This window comes from Hyla sarda, chromosome 10 (assembly GCF_029499605.1).
Source record: "Hyla sarda isolate aHylSar1 chromosome 10, aHylSar1.hap1, whole genome shotgun sequence".
NCBI classification, from domain to species: domain Eukaryota; kingdom Metazoa; phylum Chordata; class Amphibia; order Anura; family Hylidae; genus Hyla; species Hyla sarda.
This window is the reverse complement of record NC_079198.1, coordinates 119,638,967-119,665,564: the sequence shown is the minus strand read 5'-3', so window position 1 is coordinate 119,665,564 and position 26,598 is coordinate 119,638,967. Positions and strand designations below refer to the sequence as shown.

General features: G+C 42.2%; 1 protein-coding gene across 4 annotated transcripts in view; it reads right to left on the bottom strand.

The window, feature by feature from the left end:
* CASZ1 (castor zinc finger 1) overlaps positions 1-26,598 on the bottom strand; it is a 308,192-nt gene that overhangs the window by 46,473 nt on the left and 235,121 nt on the right. For 2 of the 4 annotated variants that reach the window (XM_056543804.1, XM_056543805.1), the window contains exon 1: positions 11,051-11,152. The exons of 1 other annotated variant lie outside the window; for it this stretch is intronic. In XM_056543804.1, the coding sequence (XP_056399779.1) occupies positions 11,051-11,099 (49 nt within the window). In that variant the 5' untranslated portion in view covers positions 11,100-11,152. Of the gene's footprint in view, positions 1-11,050; positions 11,153-26,598 lie in introns of those variants that run through there. One more of the 4 variants, XM_056543807.1, reaches the window with a different exon arrangement.

The window sequence follows — 26,598 nt, the reverse complement described above, 5'->3', positions numbered from 1 at the left end:
ATTTTGATATCTATGTTCTCTGTATTCATATATATATATATATATATTGTCTAACTTTAGATAGTGTTGGCCGGTTTTATCTAGTTTCAATTAACCATTGTCGTAGTTCTGACCAGCGCCCAGTGATGCTCGAACACTATCCAAATGACCTTGGTAAAATAATGAGGTTTTTGTTGGATAACAAGCATTTGCTATTAAGAAATAAAGTGTAAAAGGAACCCTGTGATTGGTAATAAAGTTATACACCAGGAGCCACCAGGGTTCCTTATCCAATCAGCTCACACTCAAGAGTGTTGCCATATAAAAGGGCTGTAATCTATTTTGGGGTATGATTTTCTTCTGCGGAGCTGTTTCTCTGGATATAAGAGAACATCCACCTGTATCGATTCATATGAATTAAATCTGTCTGCTGATCAACACGGCTGGAGTTGACTGATCACAGGGAGAAATAGATCCTAACACTTTTTTTTTTTTTATTACTCAAAAAAAAGTTATACTGTATACATCGTAAAGTAGTTTTGAGGTTCTCTAAAGTTCTTCACCGATCCAGCACAATTTCTTTCATTAGTCTTTGTTTATATTCTGCTTGTATGTGAACGCTGCAGCCGATCACTGGTCTCGGCGATCACGTGCCATACGGCGGGTATCATGGCTTAGCGCAGAATGACAATGCCAGTAGCATAGCCAGGCGGGTTCAGGTAAAAAGAAAGAATTCTGCCGTGGCGCTGCCTTGGCAGCGCCACGGCAGAATTCTTTCTTTTTACCTGAACTCGCCTGGCTTACTACCGACCCCCCCAAGAGGAGACTGGTCATCCATGCAGGCTGCAACCCGTGATTCCACATCGCTACCCCGGATTTAAAGGGGTGATACGCTTGACACCAAGGTTCACATAAGGTGAGCATAATTCCTATTCAAGGGCTCTTGGGACATTTAGCCCAGAGAATTACACAAGGCACTGTCCTCCATTTTTTCCCCGTCTTTATCCTTTATAATGCCAGTAGTATAGCATGTGATCACTGAGACCACTGATAGGCTGTCACATGTAGGTACGTTGTCACTTACAGACTGTAAACAAAGACTAGCTGGATCTTCTGCGCTGGACTACCGGGGGGGGGGGGGGGGGGGGGGGGGGAAGAATAGCCAAGTGTTTGTCTCCATGTTTGTGGTGACCTGACTGGTTGCCTCCTCGGTATGAGAGATAGAGATGACGCTTGTATATTTCGTGTGGGTAAAGCATTTCATATTTCATAATCGGTGCAAAAATCACCCTGCATATCTGTTCCATTCCTGAGAGAAGCATGGAAATCTACGACACAAACATGAATGACTAGGAGCACAGACACGGCTGATGTGCCATTTATAACCAGAAGTGCGTTCACTTTGGGGGTTTAACACACAATATTCTTGGTGACCTCCAGCTTGTTAGTTAGAAGTTCCAGGCAGATTGTACACGAGCCCCTCCTTCATGGTCTAACAAGCGCCCTACTCACTTAGCTCAGCTAACAGGTGTCCCCCAGCTCTCTAGCACTGATCAAGTGTCACACTTTTTTTAATTTTTTTTATTCAAGTCACAGAACAAAGTCAGCGTGTTCCCCCCCCCCCCCTCCTCCCCAGAAGCCTAAACTGACAGCTGGTTCCTTGCAATCATTATTCCATAAGATGGCTCCTGCTGCCCTTCCCTAAATAATATACAGAATATGCGCCTTCACCACTCCAGGAACAGGCCTAAGGCCGGGTTCACACCACGGTTTTGCAGTACAGTTCCCGTATACGTTTTCAATTTGAAAACCATACGGAACCGTATTGAAAACCGTACGGAACCGTATTGAAAACCGTATGCATTGACTCTCCATTGAAAACCGTATGCCAAACGATGCATCAGGTTGTGTCCGTTTTGCATCCTGTACGGTTTTGTCAGTTTTTTTCCCCATACCCAAAACTGTAACCTACCATGGTTTTTGGTCTGGGTGAAAAACCGTATTGAAACGCATACTTTTTTTTTTTTTTATATGGGAGTCAATGGGAACCGTACAGAACCGTATGTGCGCACGGTTCCATACGGTCTTCACCATACGGTTTTTTACTTTGCACAGTTATTTTCTTGGAATTTCAATCAAACAAGTGAAGCTTTATTCATAATGGAATGAAAAGATAAAAACATACTTTTTTTTTCTTAAAAAACTGATGCAACTGGACATCACTTTTTCAACCGTATACAGATAAAACTTTGTACACACGTTTTGCTACAGTTTAGTCAGGTTTTGAGGAATCCATTTTTTTAAATCAAAAAGCTGAAAAAAAAACTGTATTGCAAAAACGTGGTGTGAACCCACCCTAATACTCCTCATGCTTATGAATGGCAAATCCAACTATCAATGTAGCAACAAAGTATCATATGCAGATTTATTCTTCTAATAGTCTGAAAAAGTGACCACTCTATATGAGCTAGCTGCCATTTGCTATTGTCAATTATATATATATTTATGATTTTTTTTTTTTTTTTTTTAATTTCTTTATGACTTTTTGTTTGCGGGTGGAATGGTCTTGGTAATTTGGGGTTGCCCTGTTGTACTCATTGTCGCCCTGCATGCTGTGCATCTATTCCTTTTTTTTTTTTTTTTTTTTTTGTACATGCAGAAAAAAGAGAAATAGTTTGTTTCTTTAATTGTTTTTCTTCCTTAATGTTGCATTTTTGTATGGATGCCTGGCTTTATTTGTACCTATCTGATCAATTTAAAAAGAAACGCAAGGAAATATATATATATATATATATATATATATATATATATATATATATTTTTTTTTTTTTTTTCATTTTACTATTTATTAGAACTATTTATTAAATATTTAATATTATATGAAAACCACAGGTTTATGGCACTGTTTTATGTTATTCATTGTAGAACTTGTGGATTTCCTGTAGTTGCAGTTTTAGATTATAATAATTCACCAATCATACATGGAGTCAGAAATATATATTTAATAATTACTTGTTTTATCACAAAAATGTTACCAGGGAAGCATGGAATCCCGATTATAGCAGTAGAGATTCAGATTACTCTTCATTTATGGGCCACATTATTATTATTATTATTTTTTTTTTAAACTGATCTTTACTGATTAAAATCTTTTTTACATTGCAAATGTAAATCTGGATGCAGGACAGTCATAGGGGGCGCCACATTCCCTTCTATGGAGAGTAAGGTAATTGAGGCCAAGATTCTTGCAATTACTTTCCTTGTCAAGTTTTCATTTTCTACTTCCTAAAAGCTTTCAAATGAAGAGCTTCTGGCAGTGGGAAAAAAAGAGATTATGATAAACATGAAAATGTTTTATGAGAACTGGACTTCTCTGCACCAATGATAAATATGTGTGAAAAAGGCAATATAGTATATACAAGTCAGCAGATGTACGGGCCGCTGCTGCTGCTTGTAGTCACACTGCTTTACTGGGTCCTATAGTGTCTTGTAGTTCTGAGACTCTGGATTATTGCCTTGTATCTTCTTATGATTTCATTTTTAGTGTCTTCGGTTTTTTTTGACTGCTTGATCCAATGTTTCTTTTTTACTTTTGTGTATAGTTTACCTACTATTGTTGCACGAAACACCAAATTAAGGCTAGGTTCACATCACGATTTAACCATCCAATAATCGGATTGCAAAAAATCGTATGTAAAAATTTCTTTGCTATCCGATTGAAAATCGTATCCAAAAATCGTACAGATGAAAATTCCATCCGATGTTCAATAAAAAATCTGATCCTGTTTTTTTTAAATGATTATGTATGCCAATGGCAATAAAGTTTTACATATTTGAAGTGTATGTGTTTTGAAGTCAACTGCGCATGCGTACGAAAAAAATTGTGTGCGATTAATTGGATAGAGTCGCACAGTCACACGATTCCAATGCGATTTACATAGACATCAATAATAAATGAAAAAATCGGACACGATTTCGATCCGATTTTGAATTTGGATGAAAAAATCGTGGTCAACTGCGATTTTATCTCCGATCTTAAATCGTACAAAATCGGAGGCGGATCAAAACCGATGCATTTGTTGTCTATCGTTAATGAATGGAAGTCAACGGATACGACTTGGCGTGCTGATTTGTTCGGTTTCAAAGTTAAAAATCGTGAGAAGAAGTAGGATGGTAAAATCGGGATGTGAATGCAGAAAGCAGATAAGGGGACACACATACTTTTTTTGAGATATATACAGTGATCCCTCAACTTAAAATGGCCTCAACATACAATAGTCTCAACATACAATGGTCTTTTCTGGACCATTGTAACTTGAAACCAGACTCAACATACAATGCTATGGAATCTGTGAAATGTGTCAAGGGCTGGAAGAACCGACCAATCAGAATGGACATTTCACTGGTAAAACCCCTGTATTCCTATAGTGCATGCACTGACTAGTGTCTGGTAGCGCCCCCTACAGTACAGGGAGGTATTACATGTTCTGTACTCTTTACCTGTATTACTGAAGTGCATGCACTGACTGGTGTCTGGTAGCGCCCCCTACAGTACAGGGAGGTATTACATGTTCTGTACTCTTTACCTGTATTACTGAAGTGCATGCACTGACTGGTGTCTGGTATCGCCCCCTACAGTACAGGGAGGTATTACATGTTCTGTACTCTTTACCTGTATTACTGAAGTGCATGCACTGACTGGTGTCTGGTAGCGCCCCCTACAGTACAGGGAGGTATTACATGTTCTGTACTCTTTACCTGTATTACTGAAGTGCATGCACTGACTGGTGTCTGGTATCGCCCCCTACAGTACAGGGAGGTATTACATGTTCTGTACTCTTTACCTGTATTACTGAAGTGCATGCACTGACTGGTGTCTGGTAGTGCCCCCTACAGTACAGGGAGGTATTACATGTTCTGTACTCTTTACCTGTATTACTGAAGTGCATGCACTGACTGGTGTCTGGTAGCGCCCCCTACAGTACAGGGAGGTATTACATGTTCTGTACTCTTTACCTGTATTACTGAAGTGTATGCACTGACTGGTGTCTGGTAGCGCCCCCTACAGTACAGGGAGGTATTACATGTTCTGTACTCTTTACCTGTATTACTGAAGTGCATGCACTGACTGGTGTCTGGTATCGCCCCCTACAGTACAGGGAGGTATTACATGTTCTGTACTCTTTACCTGTATTACTGAAGTGCATGCACTGACTGGTGTCTGGTAGCGCCCCCTACAGTACAGGGAGGTATTACATGTTCTGTACTCTTTACCTGTATTACTGAAGTGCATGCACTGACTGGTGTCTGGTAGCGCCCCCTACAGTACAGGGAGGTATTACATGTTCTGTACTCTTTACCTGTATTACTGAAGTGTATGCACTGACTGGTGTCTGGTAGCGCCCCCTACAGTACAGGGAGGTATTACATGTTCTGTACTCTTTACCTGTATTACTGAAGTGCATGCACTGACTGGTGTCTGGTAGCGCAGGGGGCGCTACCAGACACCAGTCAGTGCATGCACTTCAGTACAGTACAGGGTGGTATTACATGTTCTGTACTCTTTACCTGTGCCAGGGTTAGCTGCTCCTTTGGACATCAGGTGAGGGCGGCTCCATTTTACTTTTATTTTAGGACACTGTATATACTGTACAGGACCCTGAAGAAGCTTCTTTCCTCCACATAGACCAGTGTTTCCCAAAGAGGGAGCCTCCAGCTTTTGCAAAACTACAACTCCCAGCATGCCCGGACAGCCGAAGGCTGTCCGGGCATGCTGGGAGTTGTAGTTTTGCAACAGCTGGAGGCACTCTGGTTGGGAAACACTGAAATAGACAGTGATTTACAGCTCCCATCTTTCTTACTTTTATAAGTAGGGATTTGCTTTATCTATATTATTTATCTACTTATTTTTGTTTAATCTTCACTTTTTCCTATTTTTGGATGATATTTTGGAGCTTCAGAACCAATTACCAGGTTTCCATAGAGTTCTGGTCTCAACATACAATAATTTCAACATACAATGGTCGTCCTGGAACCAATTAATATTGTAACTTGAGGGAACACTGTATATAGGTACATTTTCTATCAGTTTTTCTCCTTTTCTCAGGGTGCGGTGTTCAGAAAACTGTTGGTAAAATGTAAACAAACCCTGTACCTAAGGTAACTCCAAATCTCCTCACAATGACCTGAAGCTACTTCCCTTGCTCCCATCTGTAATGGAGCCAGGGCCTTGTATGCCGTTAATTCCAGCCTCAGGCCCTGACAACCTGTAAACAGGAGGCGGAACCTGAGCGGACATTTGTTAGGACGTATTATAATCTGGTTTTCCATCACAAGTCCCCTCGTCCTCTAAGAGAAACACATTGCGGCAAAAAAAACACAAACACTAGAGGTATTATGGCTTTGTGACTGCTCACCTGGGGGTCTGATCACTACACTTTTTAAGACCCCTCAGCAGTGATAGTGGGCAGTGACATGTAATCCATCATGTTTCAAGCAGAATCAAGTTTTCACTTTACTACAGTGTTTCCCAACCAGGGTGCCTCCAGCTGTTGCAAAACTACAACTCCCAGCATGCCCGGACAGCCTTCGGCTGTCCGGGCATGCTGGGAGTTGTAGTTTTGCAACAGCTGGAGGCACTCTAGTTGGGAAACACTGTCATGCTGGGAGTTGTAGTTTTGCAACAGCTGGAGGCACTCTAGTTGGGAAACACTGTCATGCTGGGAGTTGTAGTTTTGCAACAGCTGGAGGCACTCTAGTTGGGAAACACTGTCATGCTGGGAGTTGTAGTTTTGCAACAGCTGGAGGCACTCTAGTTGGGAAACACTGTCATGCTGGGAGTTGTAATTTTGCAACAGCTGGAGGCACTCTAGTTGGGAAACACTGTCATGCTGGGAGTTGTAGTTTTGCAACAGCTGGAGGCACTCTAGTTGGGAAACACTGTCATGCTGGGAGTTGTAGTTTTGCAACAGCTGGAGGCACTCTAGTTGGGAAACACTGTCATGCTGGGAGTTGTAATTTTGCAACAGCTGGAGGCACTCTAGTTGGGAAACACTGTCATGCTGGGAGTTGTAGTTTTGCAACAGCTGGAGGCACTCTAGTTGGGAAACACTGTCATGCTGGGAGTTGTAATTTTGCAACAGCTGGAGGCACTCTAGTTGGGAAACACTGTCATGCTGGGAGTTGTAGTTTTGCAACAGCTGGAGGCACTCTAGTTGGGAAACACTGTCATGCTGGGAGTTGTAGTTTTGCAACAGCTGGAGGCACTCTAGTTGGGAAACACTGTCATGCTGGGAGTTGTAATTTTGCAACAGCTGGAGGCACTCTAGTTGGGAAACACTGTCATGCTGGGAGTTGTAGTTTTGCAACAGCTGGAGGCACTCTAGTTGGGAAACACTGTCATGCTGGGAGTTGTAGTTTTGCAACAGATGGAGGCACTCTAGTTGGGAAACACTGTCATGCTGGGAGTTGTAGTTTTGCAACAGCTGGAGGCACTCTAGTTGGGAAACACTGTCATGCTGGGAGTTGTAGTTTTGCAACATCTGGAGGCACCCTGGTTGGGAAACACTGCTTTACTAGTTCAGCTGTACAGAGTTTTATTATTAGTATTATTATTATTATTTTATTATTTATTTTACAGAGTTTTATTACTTGTTGCCATTTCAGGAGACCTGGTTGTTTGCGCATAATTTCCTGAACTATGAAAGTATGTCATGAATGCTAGGAGTATTGATGAGTCAGCTCTGTATTGACATGGATGATATGTTCTAGGCCCTGAACACAAGTTGCCAAAGTAAGTGCTCCTCTTTTCTTTTTTTTCTTTTTTTTTTGGGGACAATTTGAAGTCTTTTGATCTCTAAATAACTATTGTAGTATAGAGACTGTATGAAGACACTATGACTGTCTAAAATATTTACAACAAAAATTAAGATGTATGTGTGTGTGTATATATATATATATATATATATATCTATATATATATATATGCAGACAAGAAAAAAGAGGGGAGAGAGCCGGAACTGTAAAAAAGACTTATAGTCATAAGTGGGTGCTCAGCTCCAACAGCTTTCAACTCCAAAACCTTCTTCCAGCACAATCCCAAAAAGGGAAGCGGCACTCCAAAATACAGAAAATTGGTGTCTTTATTCACCCATCAAGTATAATGCGACGTTTCAGCCTCACCACAAAGCCTTTCTCAAGCCTATATATATATAGATATATATATATATATAGATATATATAATTACCGGCACTGGTCATGTACAGGCAATAATGACCTCAGCCTTGTATTAAGAGAATTTCTATCCTACCATGCCGCACTGAAAAATTATGATAAAGCGAACGTCTTCTGGGGATAAAATGTATCATTTTAATTCCACAGATAATCTTACCCTATAATCAGTATATTGTAATATGTACAGTTTGTATTTTAACACACACACACATATATATATGTATTGTGCATCCGCCATGTTGTAAACACACACACATAGATATATATGTATTGTGCATCCGCCATGTTGTAAACACACACACAGATATATATATATATATAGTGCATCCGCCATGTTGTAAACACACACACAGATATATATGTATTGTGCATCCGCCATGTTGTAAACACACACATAGATATATATGTATTGTGCATCCGCCATGTTGTAAACACACACACACAGATATATATATATAGTGCATCCTCCGCCATGTTGTAAAGACACACACATAGATATATATGTATTGTGCATCCGCCATGTTGTAAAGACACGTATGATGTCACAGACCATTGACACCATAACGTAAATTTTTTTTCCCCAAGCTCCTCCCAGCCTCTGGGGAAATCAGACTAAAAGAGGCTAATGCAAGCAGTCACTTTTTTTTTTTCTCCTCTTCTTTTTCATGACAGTGTTCACAAAATTTATTTTCCAACTCTTCTAATCTTTGGTACACAACCATTTAATTTGCATAACCCAGCCCTCTCGTAAAGCACAAGGAAAAAAAAAATATCTCAGCACTCGTTTAATTAAAAAATGTAAATTTGCTGTCATCTTGGGGCCTGGTGAGTTAGGGACGACAGTGGCATCTTTTACTGCTGACAGCGATGCACTGAACGTGTTGTGTGAACTGCAGGAAAATGAGATGATAAGGGACATGTGTGGACCGAGGCCCAGAACACCACAACCTTCATCCTTGTCACACACCACAGGGGTAACACTAGCACCTCACCCCGGCAACAATATCATTTATCTCACAAGTGCAGAATTCAGCGCTAAAATTAACACATGCCTTCTAAATAGAATATTATATATATATATATATATATATATATATACACATATATACACACGTCTTTATTTTTAGATCTACGTTATCAAAACACACACACATATATATATATATATATATATATATATATATATATATATGTCTTTACGTTATGTCTTTACGTTATCAAAACACTTATCATTAAACGTTAAGAAAATGTGTAGAAAATTCCACACAACATTACTAATCCTGAGAAAGTCGCGTGAAAGCCAGTTTGTCACCGCGTGGTCCAGATGAAATAAATATTGAGTTTTAAACCATCAAATTGTGCGGCTACATGATCTGCACTTGTCAACTTTTTATAGCACGTTATAACCAATCCGTAAGTGCCGTGGACAGTGAGGGTTGTAGTCCGACAACTGCAGGGACACATGTTGCACAGATAGGTGACACTTGCTGGGGGGGGTCTGTGTCTTTGACACTGAACATATCCATCACTTACGGGCACTTAAGTCATTTGTGCGGCGCTGAGCCATACTGCTACATGAATAAATAATGGACGATACACGAAAAGTTTAGTGATAGCGCTGCCTAAGCCATCGGTGAAATTGTACATTTTCCTTAACAATATCGGGCTTTATGGGAGGGCTCTGCTCTTACAGAAAAGTAAGGAGAAGAAAGTAGAGGGGCTCAAGCTTACGGAGGGCTTGTGCTATGGGATGATATTCAGAGCTGCAGACACAGGGTGTATTTTTTTTTTTCTTTTTTTTTTTTTCTTTACTGTTTTAATGCCGAAACCGTGATCTCTTGGGTGTGATCAGTCACCACGGAAACCCCTGCGCACATGTGCTGCTGTAACCGTCTGTGCAGACAATGCCTGCAAGGTTTAACTGCCACCGATCGACTGCCCCCTCGCCTGCTCCCCCCCCCCCCCCCCAATGTTACCTCCACCTGAGCTCCATTTACTTAACAACATAAGAGAAGCAAACAGGGTTCCTCCCAAAAAAATAAAATATTAAAATTACAATAATGATCACTCCTCACAACAGCCACTACCTTGTCCCAAATTAATGGCATTCCTTTCAGGTTACGCACACGCTCTTACAAATAAAACCTGAAGTACCAGAACCTAAGATAGAATAACATGGAAGCAGTTTTCCCTAAACCGTAGCCTCTCTCTCTCTCCCCGTCTCCTTCTACTGCAGCCAATGCTACTATCCAGAGCCTCATAAAAGTCACACAATACAGCCGAATATAATACCAACCACCACAAAACGCTCCATAATGTTAGCAGCTACTTGACCCCCCCCCCCCCCAACCCCTTCCATCCTACCACTACTGCACAATGGGCACAGGTCCACACGAAAAGAACAAGACAGCCTGAGATCACCTCTCCGAAACTATTCTAGTACCGGTCCTAACCAAAACTGACTCCATAAAAGTTTTCTGCCAGTCACAGAGGTAACTGCTCCTACATGGGGATAGGATGCTCACGCTCTTCGAGCGTGAGCATCCTATCCCCATGTAGGAGCAGTTGTTACCTCTGTGACAGGCAGAAAACTTTTTGGGACAGCAGTGCCCCTATTTTGGACTGTAAGCTTCACTATATAAAGCCGAACAGAAACTAGAACAAACAATAGCTATAGTCAAAGTGAAACGACACCCGAGAGTCAGGAAGAAACACAATGCAAAAAAATAAAAAATAAAAAAAATATATCAACACCCACAAGCTTGTTTATTAAAACTTCTAATATGTAGGAAGAGCAACAAAAAAAAAAAGAGACAAAAGCAAGTGCCAGGTACTCACCATAGTCAGAGAATCCAAAGCTGAATTCACTTAAATAATCAACTTTCATAATACTTAATTAGTATCTAATTGAGGCTGATTTGCTTCCCGGATCACAAGTTGTTTGACTGATGTCACTGTGAGTGTCTGTGGGAGCTCTGTCAGTGGAGCAGGCGGGCAAGCTAGGATTGGCACAGCAGAAATGGCAACGCCTCCCCCTGGCCTTACCAACCGGTTAGAGGGCAGGTGAAAGATCAGAGAGTGTCCCTGCCCCTTTCCCTGTGTGTGTGTGCTTCTCTCTCTCTCTCTCTCTGAACAGCGCTGCCTCAGAGGTAGATGTGAAGTGAATGAGCTCCCAGCATGGAGTTTGCAAGGAGAGAAAAAAAAAAGAAAAAACACCACACACACACACACAAGCCCAGTCACAGAGACTCAGGCGGCCCTATCAGTGTGTCGCTCTCTCAGGGGCTGTCCTTCCTGCTACACAGGCTTGTTCCCAGAGCATGGAGTCTCCCTGACAGCGGAGGCGGCACAAGACATTCCCAAACACACAGGGACACACTCATTACCACTGTCCCAGTGTCTCCCACTGCACCAGCACCGCAGGAGCCCTGTACTGACCCATCACACACACACACACCCCCACACAGAATGCCAGGAAATCTAAAGACAGGGCTTGTGCGAAGTGCACAAAGTTATCCAGAATGGAAAACACAGACAGAAAAAAAGAGGAAATACAATAAATTAGGAAATGTTACAAATGTCTTTCCTATAATGTAAACCAGGCTTGACAATAAGCAACAATTAAAAAAGATGGGTTCAATAGTATTGTATCACAAAGCACTATATATATATATATATATATATATATATATATACACACAGTGATCCCTCAACTTACAATGGTCTCAACATACAATAGATTCATCATACACTGGTCTTTTCTTGACCATTGTAACTTGAAACCAGACTCAACATACAATACTACGGACATTCCAGATCTGAGAAATGTGTCAATGGCCGGAAGAACTGACCAATCAGGATGGTAAAACTGGTAAAACACCTGTATTACTGAAGCGTATGCACTGACTGGTGTCTGGTAGCGCCTTCTACAGTACAGGGAGGTATTACATGTTCTGTACTCTTTACCTGTATTACTGAAGTGCATGCACTGACTGATGTCTGGTAGCGCCCCCTACAGTACAGGGAGGTATTACATGTTCTGTACTACTCTTTACCTGTATTACTGAAGTGTATGCACTGACTGGTGTCTGGTAGCGCCTCCTACAGTACAGGGAGGTATTACATGTTCTGTACTACTCTTTACCTGTATTACTGAAGTGCATGCACTGACTGGTGTCTAGTAGCGCCTCCCTACAGTACAGGGAGGTATTACATGTTCTGTACTACTCTTTACCTGTATTACTGAAGTGTATGCACTGACTGGTGTCTGGTAGCGCCCCCTACAGTACAGGGAGGTATTGCATGTTCTGTACTACTCTTTACCTGTATTACTGAAGTGCATGCACTGACTGGTGTCTGGTAGCGCCCCCTACAGTACAAAGAGGTATTGCATGTTCTGTACTACTCTTCACCTGTATTACTTAAGTGTATGCACTGACTGGTGTCTGGTAGCGCCCCCTACAGTACAGGGAGGTATTGCATGTTCTGTACTACTCTTTACCTGTATTACTGAAGTGCATGCACTGACTGGTGTCTGGTAGCGCCCCCTACAGTACAAAGAGGTATTGCATGTTCTGTACTACTCTTCACCTGTATTACTTAAGTGTATGCACTGACTGGTGTCTGGTAGCGCCCCCTACAGTACAGGGAGGTATTGCATGTTCTGTACTACTCTTTACCTGTATTACTGAAGTGCATGCACTGACTGGTGTCTGGTAGCGCCCCCTACAGTACAAAGAGGTATTGCATGTTCTGTACTACTCTTCACCTGTATTACTTAAGTGTATGCACTGACTGGTGTCTGGTAGCGCCCCCTACAGTACAGGGAGGTATTGCATGTTCTGTACTACTCTTTACCTGTACCAGGGTTAGCTGCTCCAGGTGAGGACGGCTCCATGTTACTTTTTTAGGACACTGTGTACTGTACCGGACCCTGAAGAAGCTCCTGTCCTCTACATAGACAGTGATTACAGCTCCCAGCAGATCTTTATTACTTTTATATGTAAGGACTTTCTTTATCTGTATTAGTTATTTACCTATTTGTCTTTAATCCTCACTTTTTTCCTTTTTTTGGATGACATTTTGTGGCTTCAGAACCAATTACTGGATTTCCATAGAGTTATAATCTCAACATACAATGGTCGTCCTGGAACCGATTAATATTGTAACTTGAGGGAGCACTGTATGCACTGTCAGTATATCCCAATGGATTATAATGTCTAATACAGCACTACAATTGTTTTGTGCAGTTTTTATCTATTGTTGCCCCCGATATGTCGGAACGCACTCCTGTGAATAACAGTCAGATACCTCAACCTGCTACAATACTACATATCATTAAGGTGCATATATAGATAAAGTACTGAGATTGTCCTCACCCATTGTATCTAGGACCACGCCGCTCCTAAATGTCTTTCCTATAATGTAAACCAGGCTTGATAAAAAGCAACAATTAAAAAAGATGGCAAAATGAAATCATTTTCACATCTACTGCTCTACTGAGACATTAATAAATTCCAAATGTCTGTAATACGCATAAAATCCAGGTGCAGATACTTTCCCGCAAACTGTGGAGAAAAATCTCACTAAGTAAGAGATTACATTATAATAATCTATCCCCGAGCACTTTTGTCAAATAAATACATGGGGATAAACTGTGTTTAATCTTTGCTGTCCACAGAAGGAAAATATTATGCAAATGACAGTCCATGTGTTCCTATGAATATATCCCCAATCCTGGAATGCTACAGCAAAGGGTTCCCTAAACTCAGCTACATGTGTAGACATTGTTACTCCCCGGTCTGACAGTACTGTAATGTTACCTTCTTTATTTCCGTTTTCACACAGGGTTATAACTAAGACCACAACATCCTGTATTATGACATTAGAGGCCGATCATTACTTATCAGTCATTGAAGTCTTATGTGTAGATATGAAGCTGTCAGTAGAGGAGCAGAGAGTCGGACAATTCTCCAGTACCCATAAGTTTACTTTATGTTTCCTTAAAGGGGTATTCTGGTTGAAAACTTTTTTTTTTTCTTCTAAAAACATTTTTTTTCTAAATCAACTGTTGTCATATTTGTAAATTACTTCTATTAAAAAAATCTTAATCCTTCCAGTACTTATTAGCTGCTGAATACTACAGAGGAAATTATTTTCTTTTTGGAACACAGAGCTCTCGGTTGAATCATGAGCACAGTGCTCTCTGCTGGCGCCTCTGTCCATTTAAGGAACTGTCCAGAAAATCCCCATAGCAAACATTTACTGCTTTGGACAGTTCCTAAAATGGACAGAGATGTCAGCAGAGAGCACTGTGCTTGTGATGTCAGCAGAGAGCACTGTGCTCGTGATGTCAGCAGAGAGCTCTGTGTTCCAAAAAGAAAAGAATTTCCTCTGTAGTATTTAGCAGCTAATAAGTACTGGAAGGATTAAGATTTTTTAATAGAAGTCTTATACAAATCTGTTTAACTTTCTGGCACCAGTTGATAAAAAAAGTTTTCCACTGGAGTACCCCCTTTAAGATGAAATCATCTGTAGTATTTACCACTTTTTGAGGGTCTGCAAAGAGTGTGTGCAGGCTATTGCATGTATATGTTTGTTTCTGAAGGTTTCATTTAAAGGGGAATTCCAAACAAAACCATTTCTGAGATATCTGAAAATACTTTATAAAAGTCTCTGAGACCTTATGCTATTGGAAGAGCAGGGGTTCTGTGACCCCCATTGTGCAATCTAGGGCTGTCCAGTTGTGGGCAGAGACAAGCCTGATGCTCAGCTCTTTCTAGTAAAGTCTATAGGATTTATAGAAACCGCTAAGCATGCTATTAGATATTTATTGATGAAATATCCTGTGGCAATGCCATAAATGCTTTTGATTGGAATACCACCAGAAAGGGGTTGGGTGGTTTAGGAAACTTGTTTATAAGTATCTTACTAGGGCACTCAGTCATTTTTGGCTCCATCCATAAACCAGAGTAGGAAGCAGCTACAAAAAGACTCCAAGTATTATGTGGACGGCCCAGTGGTTCACATGGGTGCCATGTTCTTTTTCCTGTAGTGGAACCTAAAGGGGTATTCCGGGCAAAAAAATGTTATCCCCTATCCAAAGGATAGGGGATAAGATGTCTGATCATGGGGGGCCGGCTGCTGAGACCCCCCGCGATCTCGCTGCAGCACCCGCATTCTATGCGGGTGCTGATTCTCAAGTTTCGGAAACCTCTGGGTTTCCGGAACTGGGGATGTGACATCACGCCACGCCCCCTCCATCTTTCCTTGGCTTCTTTATGAACATTAATACTAATTTTTATCTGGGGTGCCCAACTTTTGATCCCCACTCTATAGGATATCTCCAGTGAAAATTAACTTATCCCCTATCTACAGGATAGGAGATAAGTAGCTGATCACACGGGGGGTCCAACCGCTGGGGCCCCCCACGATTACTTGGACAAGACCTAACGCTCAGTGGGGAGAGCATGCTGCCGCTGGAATGTGCTCCATTCATTTCTATGGAAGCACCGAAAAGACCTGATTAAGGCTGTCGGGAATTCGGTGCTCCCATAGAAATGTATGGAGACCATGCCATCTACCAGTAGACGAAACGCGCTCCTTACGGAAAGCACCAGGGTTCCATCCTGGAGATCGTGGGGGGGCCCCGTGATCCGCTACTTATCCCCTATCCTGTGAATAGGTGGTAAGTAAATTTTCGCTGGAGTACTCCTTTAGGAGTAACATAACATAGTTAATAAGGGTGAAAAAAGACCAGAGTCCATCAAGTTCAACCTATAACCCTAATGAGTCCCTACTGAGTTGATCCAGAGGAGGCAAAAAACCCTCATACTAGAGGTAAAAATTCCTTCCCGACTCCATATATGGCATCAGACTAGATCCCTGGATTAACATTCTGTCCCTATAGATCTAGAATCCATAACCTGTAATGTTATTATTCTCCAAAAATGCATCCAGCCCCTTTTGAACCCTCTTTCTGAGTTCACCATGATCACCTCCCCGGGTCTTATGCATTTTTGTTTTCATGCAGCAGTGTACATGTACTTGTACATATGACAAGTAAAGCCAATCAGTATGCGCTAAACCACGATCTTCAACCTGTGGCTCTCCATCTATTGCAAAACTACAATTACCAGCAATCCTAGACAGATTTGGGGAATTTATGGTTACAATCCTATCCATTATGATAAGTCGAGCACATAAATTGTTTAGCAGGCTGTATGTATTGCAATGATTTGCATCTAAAGCCAAATTCACACTGTTTAGAGTACATCATTGCTCTGTTCTGTTTAGTTACATGTAAAAAATGTAGGATGTCAGAGATAATATGTCAGAGATAATATGTCAGAGATAATATGTCAGAGATAATCCTGCATAACACCCTGGACCATCCCTTGGTACTGACTGCTCTGTACAGGAGAGAGAGAATGTAATGCTGCTCCAATCCTGCACCAATTTCCATTTGCTCCTTTTGATTTTTTTGTGTAAGGTTTTGCTTTAGCTATCGTTTTCTTCAATCCATTTTCTTATTTAGGTTGACATTTCTTGGAGCTTTGGATCCAGTTACTAGTTTTCTGTAACCTTATGGTCTCAATGTACAATACTTTAAAATTATAATGGTCATCCCAGAACTATATTATAACTAGAGGGACACTTGAAGGGGGTACACCGGTGGAAAACAATTTTATTTATTATTTATAACTGGTGTCAGAAAGTTAAACAGATTTGTAAATTACTTCAATTTAAAAATCTTAATCCTTCCAGTACTTATCAGCTGCTGTATACTGCAGAGGAAGTTCTTTTCTTTTTGGATTTCTTTTATGTCTGACCACAGTGCTCTTTGCTGACACCTCTGTCCATGTCAGGATCTGTCCATAGCAGAAGCAAATCCCCCTAGCAAACCTATCCAGCTTTGGACAGTTCCTGACATGGACAGAGGTGTCAGCAGAGAGCAATGTGGTCAAACACAAAAGAAACTCAAAAGCAAAAGAATTTCCTCTGGAGCATACAGCAGCAGATAAGTACTGGAAGGATTAAGATTTTTAAATAGAAGTAATTTACAAATCTATTCAACTTTCAGGCACCAATAAAAAATTAAATTGTTTTCCACCGGAGTACCCCTTTAAGTAATAATACAACAAAACACTGCCATTAGTAAAGGTGGCCATAAACTTTTTAATAACTTGACCAAAAGTTCCTTTGGCCAACAGTTATCTCCCCCGATGAACATAAGGCATGACTGAATGTTCATGTTTCCTTTATGGGGAGGGGTAAGCCGCAGCCCAACAACTCTGGTGCTGGAATATCTCTACCAGAACAATTGGGTCAGGCAGCAAAAATTTTGCATGCCCTTCACCGGTCAGAAAACCGTATACGGGGCAAAAATGAGGCAACCGGAGTCAGCGTTTGACTCCGGTCGGCTCATTGAAATGAATGGGGTTCGGGCCGGATCCTGCTGGGATATGGGAGCGGCCGGTTTTCGCCCCTCCCAACCGGATCCAGCAACCGTACACTAGAAACGTAGTGTGAACCCACCCTAAGTGACTCTGCACCCTTCCCAAAAGAGTGCATGTCGTTATACCAGGATTAGGGAGTACTTTTTCTTTTATTCCTTAAAAATTCAGTCCTAGAAATTTCCCCTAAAACTTCCTTTTGGCCACCCTACAACTTATATTTATGACTTACTCATAGGGTACGCCGTAAATATATGGTCAATGTGGATCTGACCCCAGGGCGCTGCAGTAAAGCTGGATACACCCAGCTTCTTGAGTAAGTTACATCTGTGAACACGTCAGTCTGATTTACATTGACCAATGTTACCATACACGTAAGATTAATGGGGAAATTTATAAAAAAAAAAAGTTGCCCAGTTGCCCATAGCAACCAATAAGCTTACTTTTTTTTTTTTTGTAAAGGCCTCTATAAAAGGAAAGAAGCAATCTGATTGGTTGTCAACTTTTCCTCTGCATAGGTTTTTATTAATCTCCCCCAATATCAGCCAAATCCTGCTGCTTTTGGCTGAACCAGGCAATCATCTAATGCAGTGGTCTCCAACCTGCGGACCTCCAGATGTTGCAAAACTACAACTCCCAGCATGCCCGGACAGCCGTTGGCTGTCCGGGCATGCTGGGAGTTGTAGTTTAGCAACATCTGGAGGTCCGCAGGTTGAAGACCACTGATCTAATGCAATGGTTTCCAGTAGTTTTGCAACAGCTGGAGGCCCACAGTTTGGAGTCTAACATGCCTGACCCTTCTTTTCCCTAAACGCCACCATCCAGTGTCTTCTAGGCTACAGCTGAAGCCTGTGCTGGTTATGACAACCAAGTATTGTTGTCAAGGAGCTTGAGTAATTTCTATACAAACTCCCATGTGGACATGTTGTCAGACTTGAGCCTTGGTCCACAAGAGGGCAAAGGGAGGATCTCCAAAATAGTAGCATTCGGGTAAATTGAAAATGGTGGTGCAGAGGGTCTGGCGTTTAGTCTCCTGTATAAAGTATAGGGGACGTCTGGTGTCATCATTCTTTTTTACACTATACTCTGGTCAAGTCCCTGTGTTTATATAATACTAGTCTTGGGTTATTATTTTTTACATTAATTTGTAGTAGGGGCCTCATGTATGAAGGAATGGTTACAGACCAAGTGTCACGGTATTTAAAGGGGTACTCCGGTGGAAAACTTTTTATTTTTTTATTTTTTATGAACTAGTGCCAGAAAGTTAAAGGGGTAGTCCAGTGGTGAAAAACTTATCCCCTATCCTAAGGATAGGGGATAAGTTTGAAATCGCGGGAGGTCCGACCGCTGGGGCCCCCTGCGATCTCTCTGTACGGGGGCCAGGCTCTCCGGCCAGATAGCAGGTGTCGACCCCCGCACGAAGCGGCGGCCGACACGCCCCCTCAATACATCTCAATGGCAGAGCCGGAGATTGCCGAAGGCAGCGCTTCGGCTCTGCCATAGAGTTGTATTGAGGGGGCGTGTCGGCCGCTGCTTCGTGCAGGGGTCAACACGCCCCCTTCCCGCGGGCTGTAGGGGCTCCGTACAGGAGATCGCAGGGGGCCCCAGCGGTCGGACCCCCGCGATCTGCAACTTATCCCCTATCCTTAAGATAGGGGATAAGTTGTTCACCACTGGGTCACCACTGGACTATTCCTTTAAACAGATTTGTAAATTACTTCTATTAAAAAATCTTCATCCTTTTAGTACTTTTTAGCAGCTGTATGCTACAGAGGAAATTCTTCACTTTTTGAATTTCTTTTTTGTGTTGTCCACAGTGCTCTCTGCTGACACCCCTGTCTGTGTCAGGAACTGTCCAGAGTAGCATAGGTTTGCTATGGGGATTTTCTCCTGCTCTGGACAGTTCCTGACATGGGCATCAGGTGTCAGCAGAGAGCACTGTGGACAAGACAAAAAAAAGACATTAAAAAAAAAATAAAGATTTTCCTCTGTAGCATACAGCTGCTAAAAAGTACTGAAAGGATTAAGATTTTTTAATAGATTAAAGGGGTTATTCAGTAAAAAACTTTTATATATATATGTATATATATATAAATCAACTGGCTCCAGAAAGATAAACAGATTTGTAAATTACTTCTATTAAAAAAAATCTTAATCCTTTCAGTACTTATGAGCTTCTGAAGTTAAGGTTGTTCTTTTCTATCTAAGTGCTCTCTGATGACACCTGTCTCTCGGGAACCGCCCAGTTTAGAAGAGGTTTACTATGGGGATTTGCTTCTAAACTGGGCGTTTCCCGAGACAGGTGTCATCAGAGAGCACCTAGACAGAAAAGAACAACCTTAACTTCAGAAGCTCATAAGTACTGAAAGGATTAAGATTTTTTAATAGAAGTAATTTACAAATCTGTTTAACTTTCTGGAGACAGTTGATTATATATATATATATATTATATATATATATATATATATATATATATATATATATATATATATATATAAAAAGTATTTTCCTGGAATATCCCTTTAATATAAGTAATTTACAAATCTGTTTAACTTTCTGGTACCAGTTCATTTAAAAAATAAATAAATAAAGTTTTCCCACCGGAGTACCCCCTTAATAAAAAGAGAAGGAAATATATATTCGTCAAGAGAATTCTTCAGTTCTTACTTAATTGGCTCCTGGTGAAGAGTCTGAGAATACAGTGAAATATTGGGAATGTGGTGGAGCTTCTTCTGTTATTGGCGGCCCGCTGTGTTTTCAATGATGTTGTTCTTTCTGCGCTGTGTGAATCCTCTTATACTACATGGTTGTAATGTGTAATCGGTGCATGTACCAGTTAGTGCATGTATGTAAGCCCGTCTTTGTGTACTAAGGCGTGGCAGTGTGTTTACATAAGCGCTGTTGGCACACTGGCCTCTCCGTCTCTATAATCCTGTTAGCTGGCAGCCTTCTTTCTCTAGGCTTCTTAGTGAGTATTTGTAAACTAGATATCTAATGGAAAATTATAGGAAAATTATAGTGAAAGCCATGATGAGAAAATCAGATTACCCCCCAATTCAATTCTGCCATCCCAGCCCACACAGTGCGTTCTCCATTTTTTTCCCATAAATGCCAATGCCAGGGGTCCCTATAATCAAATAAAATTGAAAATCATCTTCCCATTAAATTCAATTAGCTGCAATTTCTAAAGCCTATCAGAGATTTTAATTACTAAATTATAAAATTCTCCAATGCTAAATTGAAGACCCGAAAAAAAACGTGCATCTTTGCATTTCAGTAAAAATACAGCATAAGACCTTGGATGGCTGTGTTCCTGCATATTCTTAGGCGAATGTGACAGTGTCTCCCTGCCCTACTGTAATGACTGCAGTCAGTATGCCAGCGCTGTACCCTGCATGAAGACGACACTGTAACCTAACCTTCATCTCTCTTACGTGGCCTTAGGCGCGGCGCTAATTGTAACTTCATTGTTGTCTATAAATATGTAAATGGGTCGGTACATCAGTATTATCCAGTCAGATCCCAGCTATAATATAAAGAGAAAGACTTCCAAGTTCATTGTCATAGGTGAAGAGTTTCTGGAGGGGCAGTACGGTATTAATTATACAGGTTTCTCATAGTCATGTTTGTACCATGTACCGTATATACTCGAGTATAAGCCGAGTTTTTCAGCACGATTTTTCGCGCTGAAAACGCCCCTCTCGGCTTATACTCGAGTGAACTCTCTGCCTGTCAATCCCTTTCAGTGGTCTTCAACCTGCGGATAGAGATGAGCGAACTTACAGTAAATTCGATTCGTCACGAACTTCTCGGCTCGGCAGTTGATGACTTATCCTGCATAAATTAGTTCAGCTTTCAGGTGCTCCCGTGGGCTGGAAATGGTGGATACAGTCCTAGGAGAATCTTTCCTAGGACTGTATCCACCTTTTCCAGCCCACCGGAGCACGGGAAAGCTGAACTAATTTATGCAGGATAAGTCATCAACTGCCGAGCCGAGAAGTTTGTGACGAATCAAATTTACTGTAAGTTCGCTCATCTCTACCTGCGGACCTCCAGATGTTGCAAAACTACAACTCCCAGCATGCCCAGACAGCCATCGGCTGTCCGGACATGCTGGGAGTTGTAGTTTTGAAACATCTGGAGGTCCGCATGTTGAAGACCACTGCGGCCTTCGTCATCATCCAGACCCCCCTTTAGTTTTCTACTCACCTCCCCTCACGGTCCCTGCAGCATAGATGGCCCGGACCAGCTCACCCTTCCTTCCCACCGAGGGGAGGTGAGTAGAAAACTAAAGGGGGAGGGGGGGGGGGGGTCTGGATGATGACGAAGGCCCGGCAGTGGTCTTCAACCTGCGGACCTCCATATGTTTCAAAACTACAACTCCCAGCATGCCCGGACAGCCGATGGCTGTCCGGGCATGCTGGGAGTTGTAGTTTTGCAACATCTGGAGGTCCGCAGGTTGAAGACCACTGAAGAGATTGACAGGCGGGGATGATGAAGGGGGGGGGGGTGATGATGACGGGGGGATGATGACGGGGGTCTGGATGATGACAGGGGGGATGATGTATTTCCCACCCTAGGCTTATAGTCGAGTCAATAACTTTTCCTGGGTTTTTGGGGTGAAATTAGGGGCCTCGGCTTATATTTGGGTCGGCTTATACTCGAGTATATACGGTACTATGTGTATATTTACACTTAGAATGTGATGTCACAGTGACATCAGAGCTCCTATCTGAGCGGGTATCAGCACATGCTGCTCTGACTGCTTACATCATGGTAGCAAATCAGGAAACGATAAGAGCCAAGGATACATACAGTTTGTGTGCCGTGTGGGAACATAAATAATCATTTCTGACAAAAGGTCACAATTCTCTGTGGTAACTGGATGTAACATGTAATCCCGCACGAGATTAGCTGGATTACAGACAGGATTCTGCCAGTGAAATCCCATCAAATATAAAACTGACAAGATGGAAGAACTACCAGACATTCTAAAATTTATGGGGTATTCCGGGCAAAAACATTTTATCCCCTATCCAAAGGATAGGGGATAAAATGTCTGATCTCCCTGCAGCACCTGCATTTTATGCGGGGGGCTGCTTCTCTAGTTTCGGAAACCTCCGGAATTCTGGGACTGGGGACATGATGTCACGCCACCCCCCCCCCCCCCCCCATTAATGTCTATGGGAGGGGGCATGGTGTGACGTCACGTCCCCAGTCCCGGAAACCTGGAGGTTTCCAAAACTAGAGACGCAGTCCTTGCATAGAATGGGGGTGCTGCAGGGAGATCTCCTTTGGATAGGGGAAAAAAATGTTTTTGCCCGGAATACCCCTTTAAGCAGAACAAGGGGAGATCTAGAAGGGTTGATCTTACAAAGAGTAAGTATATAGGGCTGTAATGTAACTACATCTACATCTTCACATTTTGTTATGTTGCAGCTAAAATAAAATAAAAACTCCCAATAACCCATAATGAGAATGTGAAAATAAAATTTTAGAATTTTTTTGGCAAAAAAAAATATGCATAGACATAAGTATTCAGACCCTTTGCCATGACACTTATCTCTGGGGGCTTCTCTTCATTACCTTTGTAATGGTTCTTCACCTTGATCGGAGACCTGTGGTAAATTCAGCTGATTGGACAGGATTTTGAACGAGAAAACCCTGTTTATATAAGATCTCACAGATGGCAAAGAATATCAGAGCAAAAACCAAGCCATGAGGATGAAGAACTGCCTGTAGAGCTCAGAGAAAGAATTGTGTGGAGGCACAGACCGGGAGAGTGGGACAAAAATATTTCTTCTGCATTGAAGGTACCTATAATCACAATGGCCTCCATAATTCTTACACGTAAGGAGTTTGGAACAACCAGAACTCTTCCTAGAGCTGTGTGACCCACCAAACTCCTTTTGGTAAGATTCTGTATGCAGATGGGAGAAACTTCGAGAAGGTCAGCCATCACTGCAGCCTCCACCAATCTGGGCTTTCTGGCTAGAAGTTAAATTCTAAGTGTCACTAAGAAAACGAAGCACCGCTCATAACCTGCCCAATATCCCTACAGTGAAGCATGGTGGGGACGGCATCATGCTGTGGAGTGTTTTTAAGTATCTGAGACAGGGAGGCTGGTCAGGGTTGAAGTAAAGCTGAATGGCGCAAAATACAGAGATATTCTTAAAGGGAAACTGACAGATGGACCAACCCCACTAAACTGAATATACAGGTGGTTAGTGTGGGTGGTCCTGAGTAAAACAAAATATTCCTTATCCAACCTGTTCAGCCCTTCCTGAAATGTAGCACAATGTTTCAATATGCAAATTAACTCTTAACTTCACTCGAGGTGGGTTTGAAGATTATCTGCACCTCTGATGCACTCCCCTGGATCCCTTCCCCGCCCCCGCTTATGAATATTAATACGTTGGGCAGTGTAAAAGGGGACCAAGGGGCGGCATCAGAGGTAAAGATAATCTTCAAACCCGCCTCCAGTGCAGTTAAGACTTCATTTGCATATTACAATATTGGGGAGATTTATCAAAACCTGTGCAAAGGAAAAGTTCCCCAGTTGCCCCTAGCAACCAATCAGATCGCTTCTTTCATTTTGCAGAGGCCTGGTTAAAAATGAAAGAAGCAAGCGGATTGGTTGCTATGGGCAACTGGGCAACTTTTCCTCTGGACAGGTTTTGATAAATCTCCCCCATTGTGCTATAATTCGGGAACCTTAGGAGTCTGATGAGGGGTCCTATATACGGGTATGTTCACACTGCGGAATTCCGCAAGTAGAATTCCGCGCTGTGAACATTGTCATGAGTGTGAATGTGTCTTCCGCAGGACCCGTTCACACTGTGGAATTTGAGCGACAGACAATTCCGCCGCCGAAATTGTTCAGCGCAAGGAAAGAACATGTTCATTCTTTGCTGGGAATTCCGCGAGTACGGCATAGCTGTCAATGGTGACGTCGCAGTGCCGAAGTATCTTTGGTGGCGGCTGCCTGACGGAATCTCTGCTCGTGGAATCCCGCGAGCGGAGATTCCGCAGTGTGAACATACCCTAAGTGGGCAGAGGTAGCTGTCAATCACTGTGTGGAACCGCCCACTGGACTCCAAAGCATAGGGCAGAGGTTTAGAGCAAAGTTATACTACAGTGGTCCCTCAAGTTACAATATTAATTGGTTCCAGGACGACCATTGTATGTTGAAACCATTGTATGTTGAGACCATAACTCTATGGAAGGAAACCTGGTAATTGGTTCTAAAGGCACCAAAATGTCATCCAAAAATAGGAAAAAGTGAGGATTAAAGAAAAATAAGTAGATAACTAATACAGATAAAGCAAATCCTTACATATAAAAGTAAGAAAGATCTGCTGGGAGCTGTAATCACTGTCTATGTCAGTGTTTCCCAAGCATGGAGCCTCCAGCTGTTGCAAAACTACAACTCCCAGCATGCCCGGACAGCCGAAGGCTGTCCGGGCATGCTGGGAGTTGTAGCTTTGCAACAGCTAGGGGCACCCTGCTTGGGAAACACTGATCTATGTAGAGGACAGGAGCTTCTTCGGAGTCCTGTACAGTACACGCAGTACTGTAACATGGAGTAAAGTAACATGGAGTCGCCCTCACCTGGTGTCCAAAGGAGCAGATAACCCTGGTACAGGTAAAGTGTACAGAACATGTAATACCTCCCTGTACTGTAGGGGGGCGCTACCAGACACCAGTCAGTGCATACGCTTCAGTAATAAAGGGGTTTTACCAGTGAATGCCCATTCTGATTGGTCAGATCTTCCAGCCATTGACACGTTTCACAGATCTGGACTGTCCATAGCATTGTATGTTGAGTCTGGTTTCAACTTACGATGGTCCAGAAAAGAGCATTGTATGTCGAAACTATTGTATGTTGAGGCCATTGTAAGTTGAGGGATCACTGTAAATCTTTAAAGGGGTACTCCAGCGCTAAGACATCTGACTCCGGCGCTAAGATGCCTGATTGCGGGGGTCCTGCCGCTGGGGACCTTCGTGATCTTGCACACAGCTGCCACTCCCCCCTCACATAGGCTTGCATTCAGGGGACGGAGCGTGACGTCACGCCAGTAATCAGACCTGGAGCGGACGTGCTCCAGGGACTGATTCTAACGGGGTGCTGCGTGCAAGATCACTGGGGTCCCCCGCGATCAAGCATCTTATCCCCTATCGTTTGGATAGGGGATAAGATGTCTTAGCGCCGGAGAACCCCTTTAAATATTTGCTTTGGACAAAACCAGGCCAAAGTCAAATCTCTAAAGCCACACAAGTCTCCAAGAAAATGTCCTGACAAGTAGGATGTAAAATAAATTTGATTATAACAATTGCAGTTAGTGAAGCCTATTACTTCACACAATGTCCATTGTATTTGTGGATAATAACGTTCTGTCACTAAGAGATCCCCAAACACATATTTTGTGAATAGCCACGTTCATTTACACGTCTGTCAGGCTCTACTCCCTATGGAGACAGGTTATCACTAGAAGTCCTGAATTCCAAATAATCCTCTCAATGGTTACACCCTCAGCAGTGCTACTACTCTCCTCATCATCTGTACAATCACAGCTCCATCAGTCCATTGTTAATAGACTGTAATCTGTGGGTGAAAGGGCCTTTATTTTCTGACAGGGTTTCTGACTGTGTCCTAGTGAATCTTCTGAAGGAGGAGATTTATCAAAAGTTGCCCATAGTAACCAATCAGATTTCTTTCATTTTTGAGAGGGCCCCTTTAAAAATGAAAGAAGCGATCTGATTGGCTGCTATGGGCAACTTTTCCTCTGCACAGGTTTTGATAAATCTCCCCCCATAATGCACACTCCACTGTTTACATTTGTTAGTGTGCCTCTTGGCTACAAAAACAAACTATAAAATAATGTGTATGTCAACTGCTCTCCTCACCTTTCCTTTATATTATCTGCCATC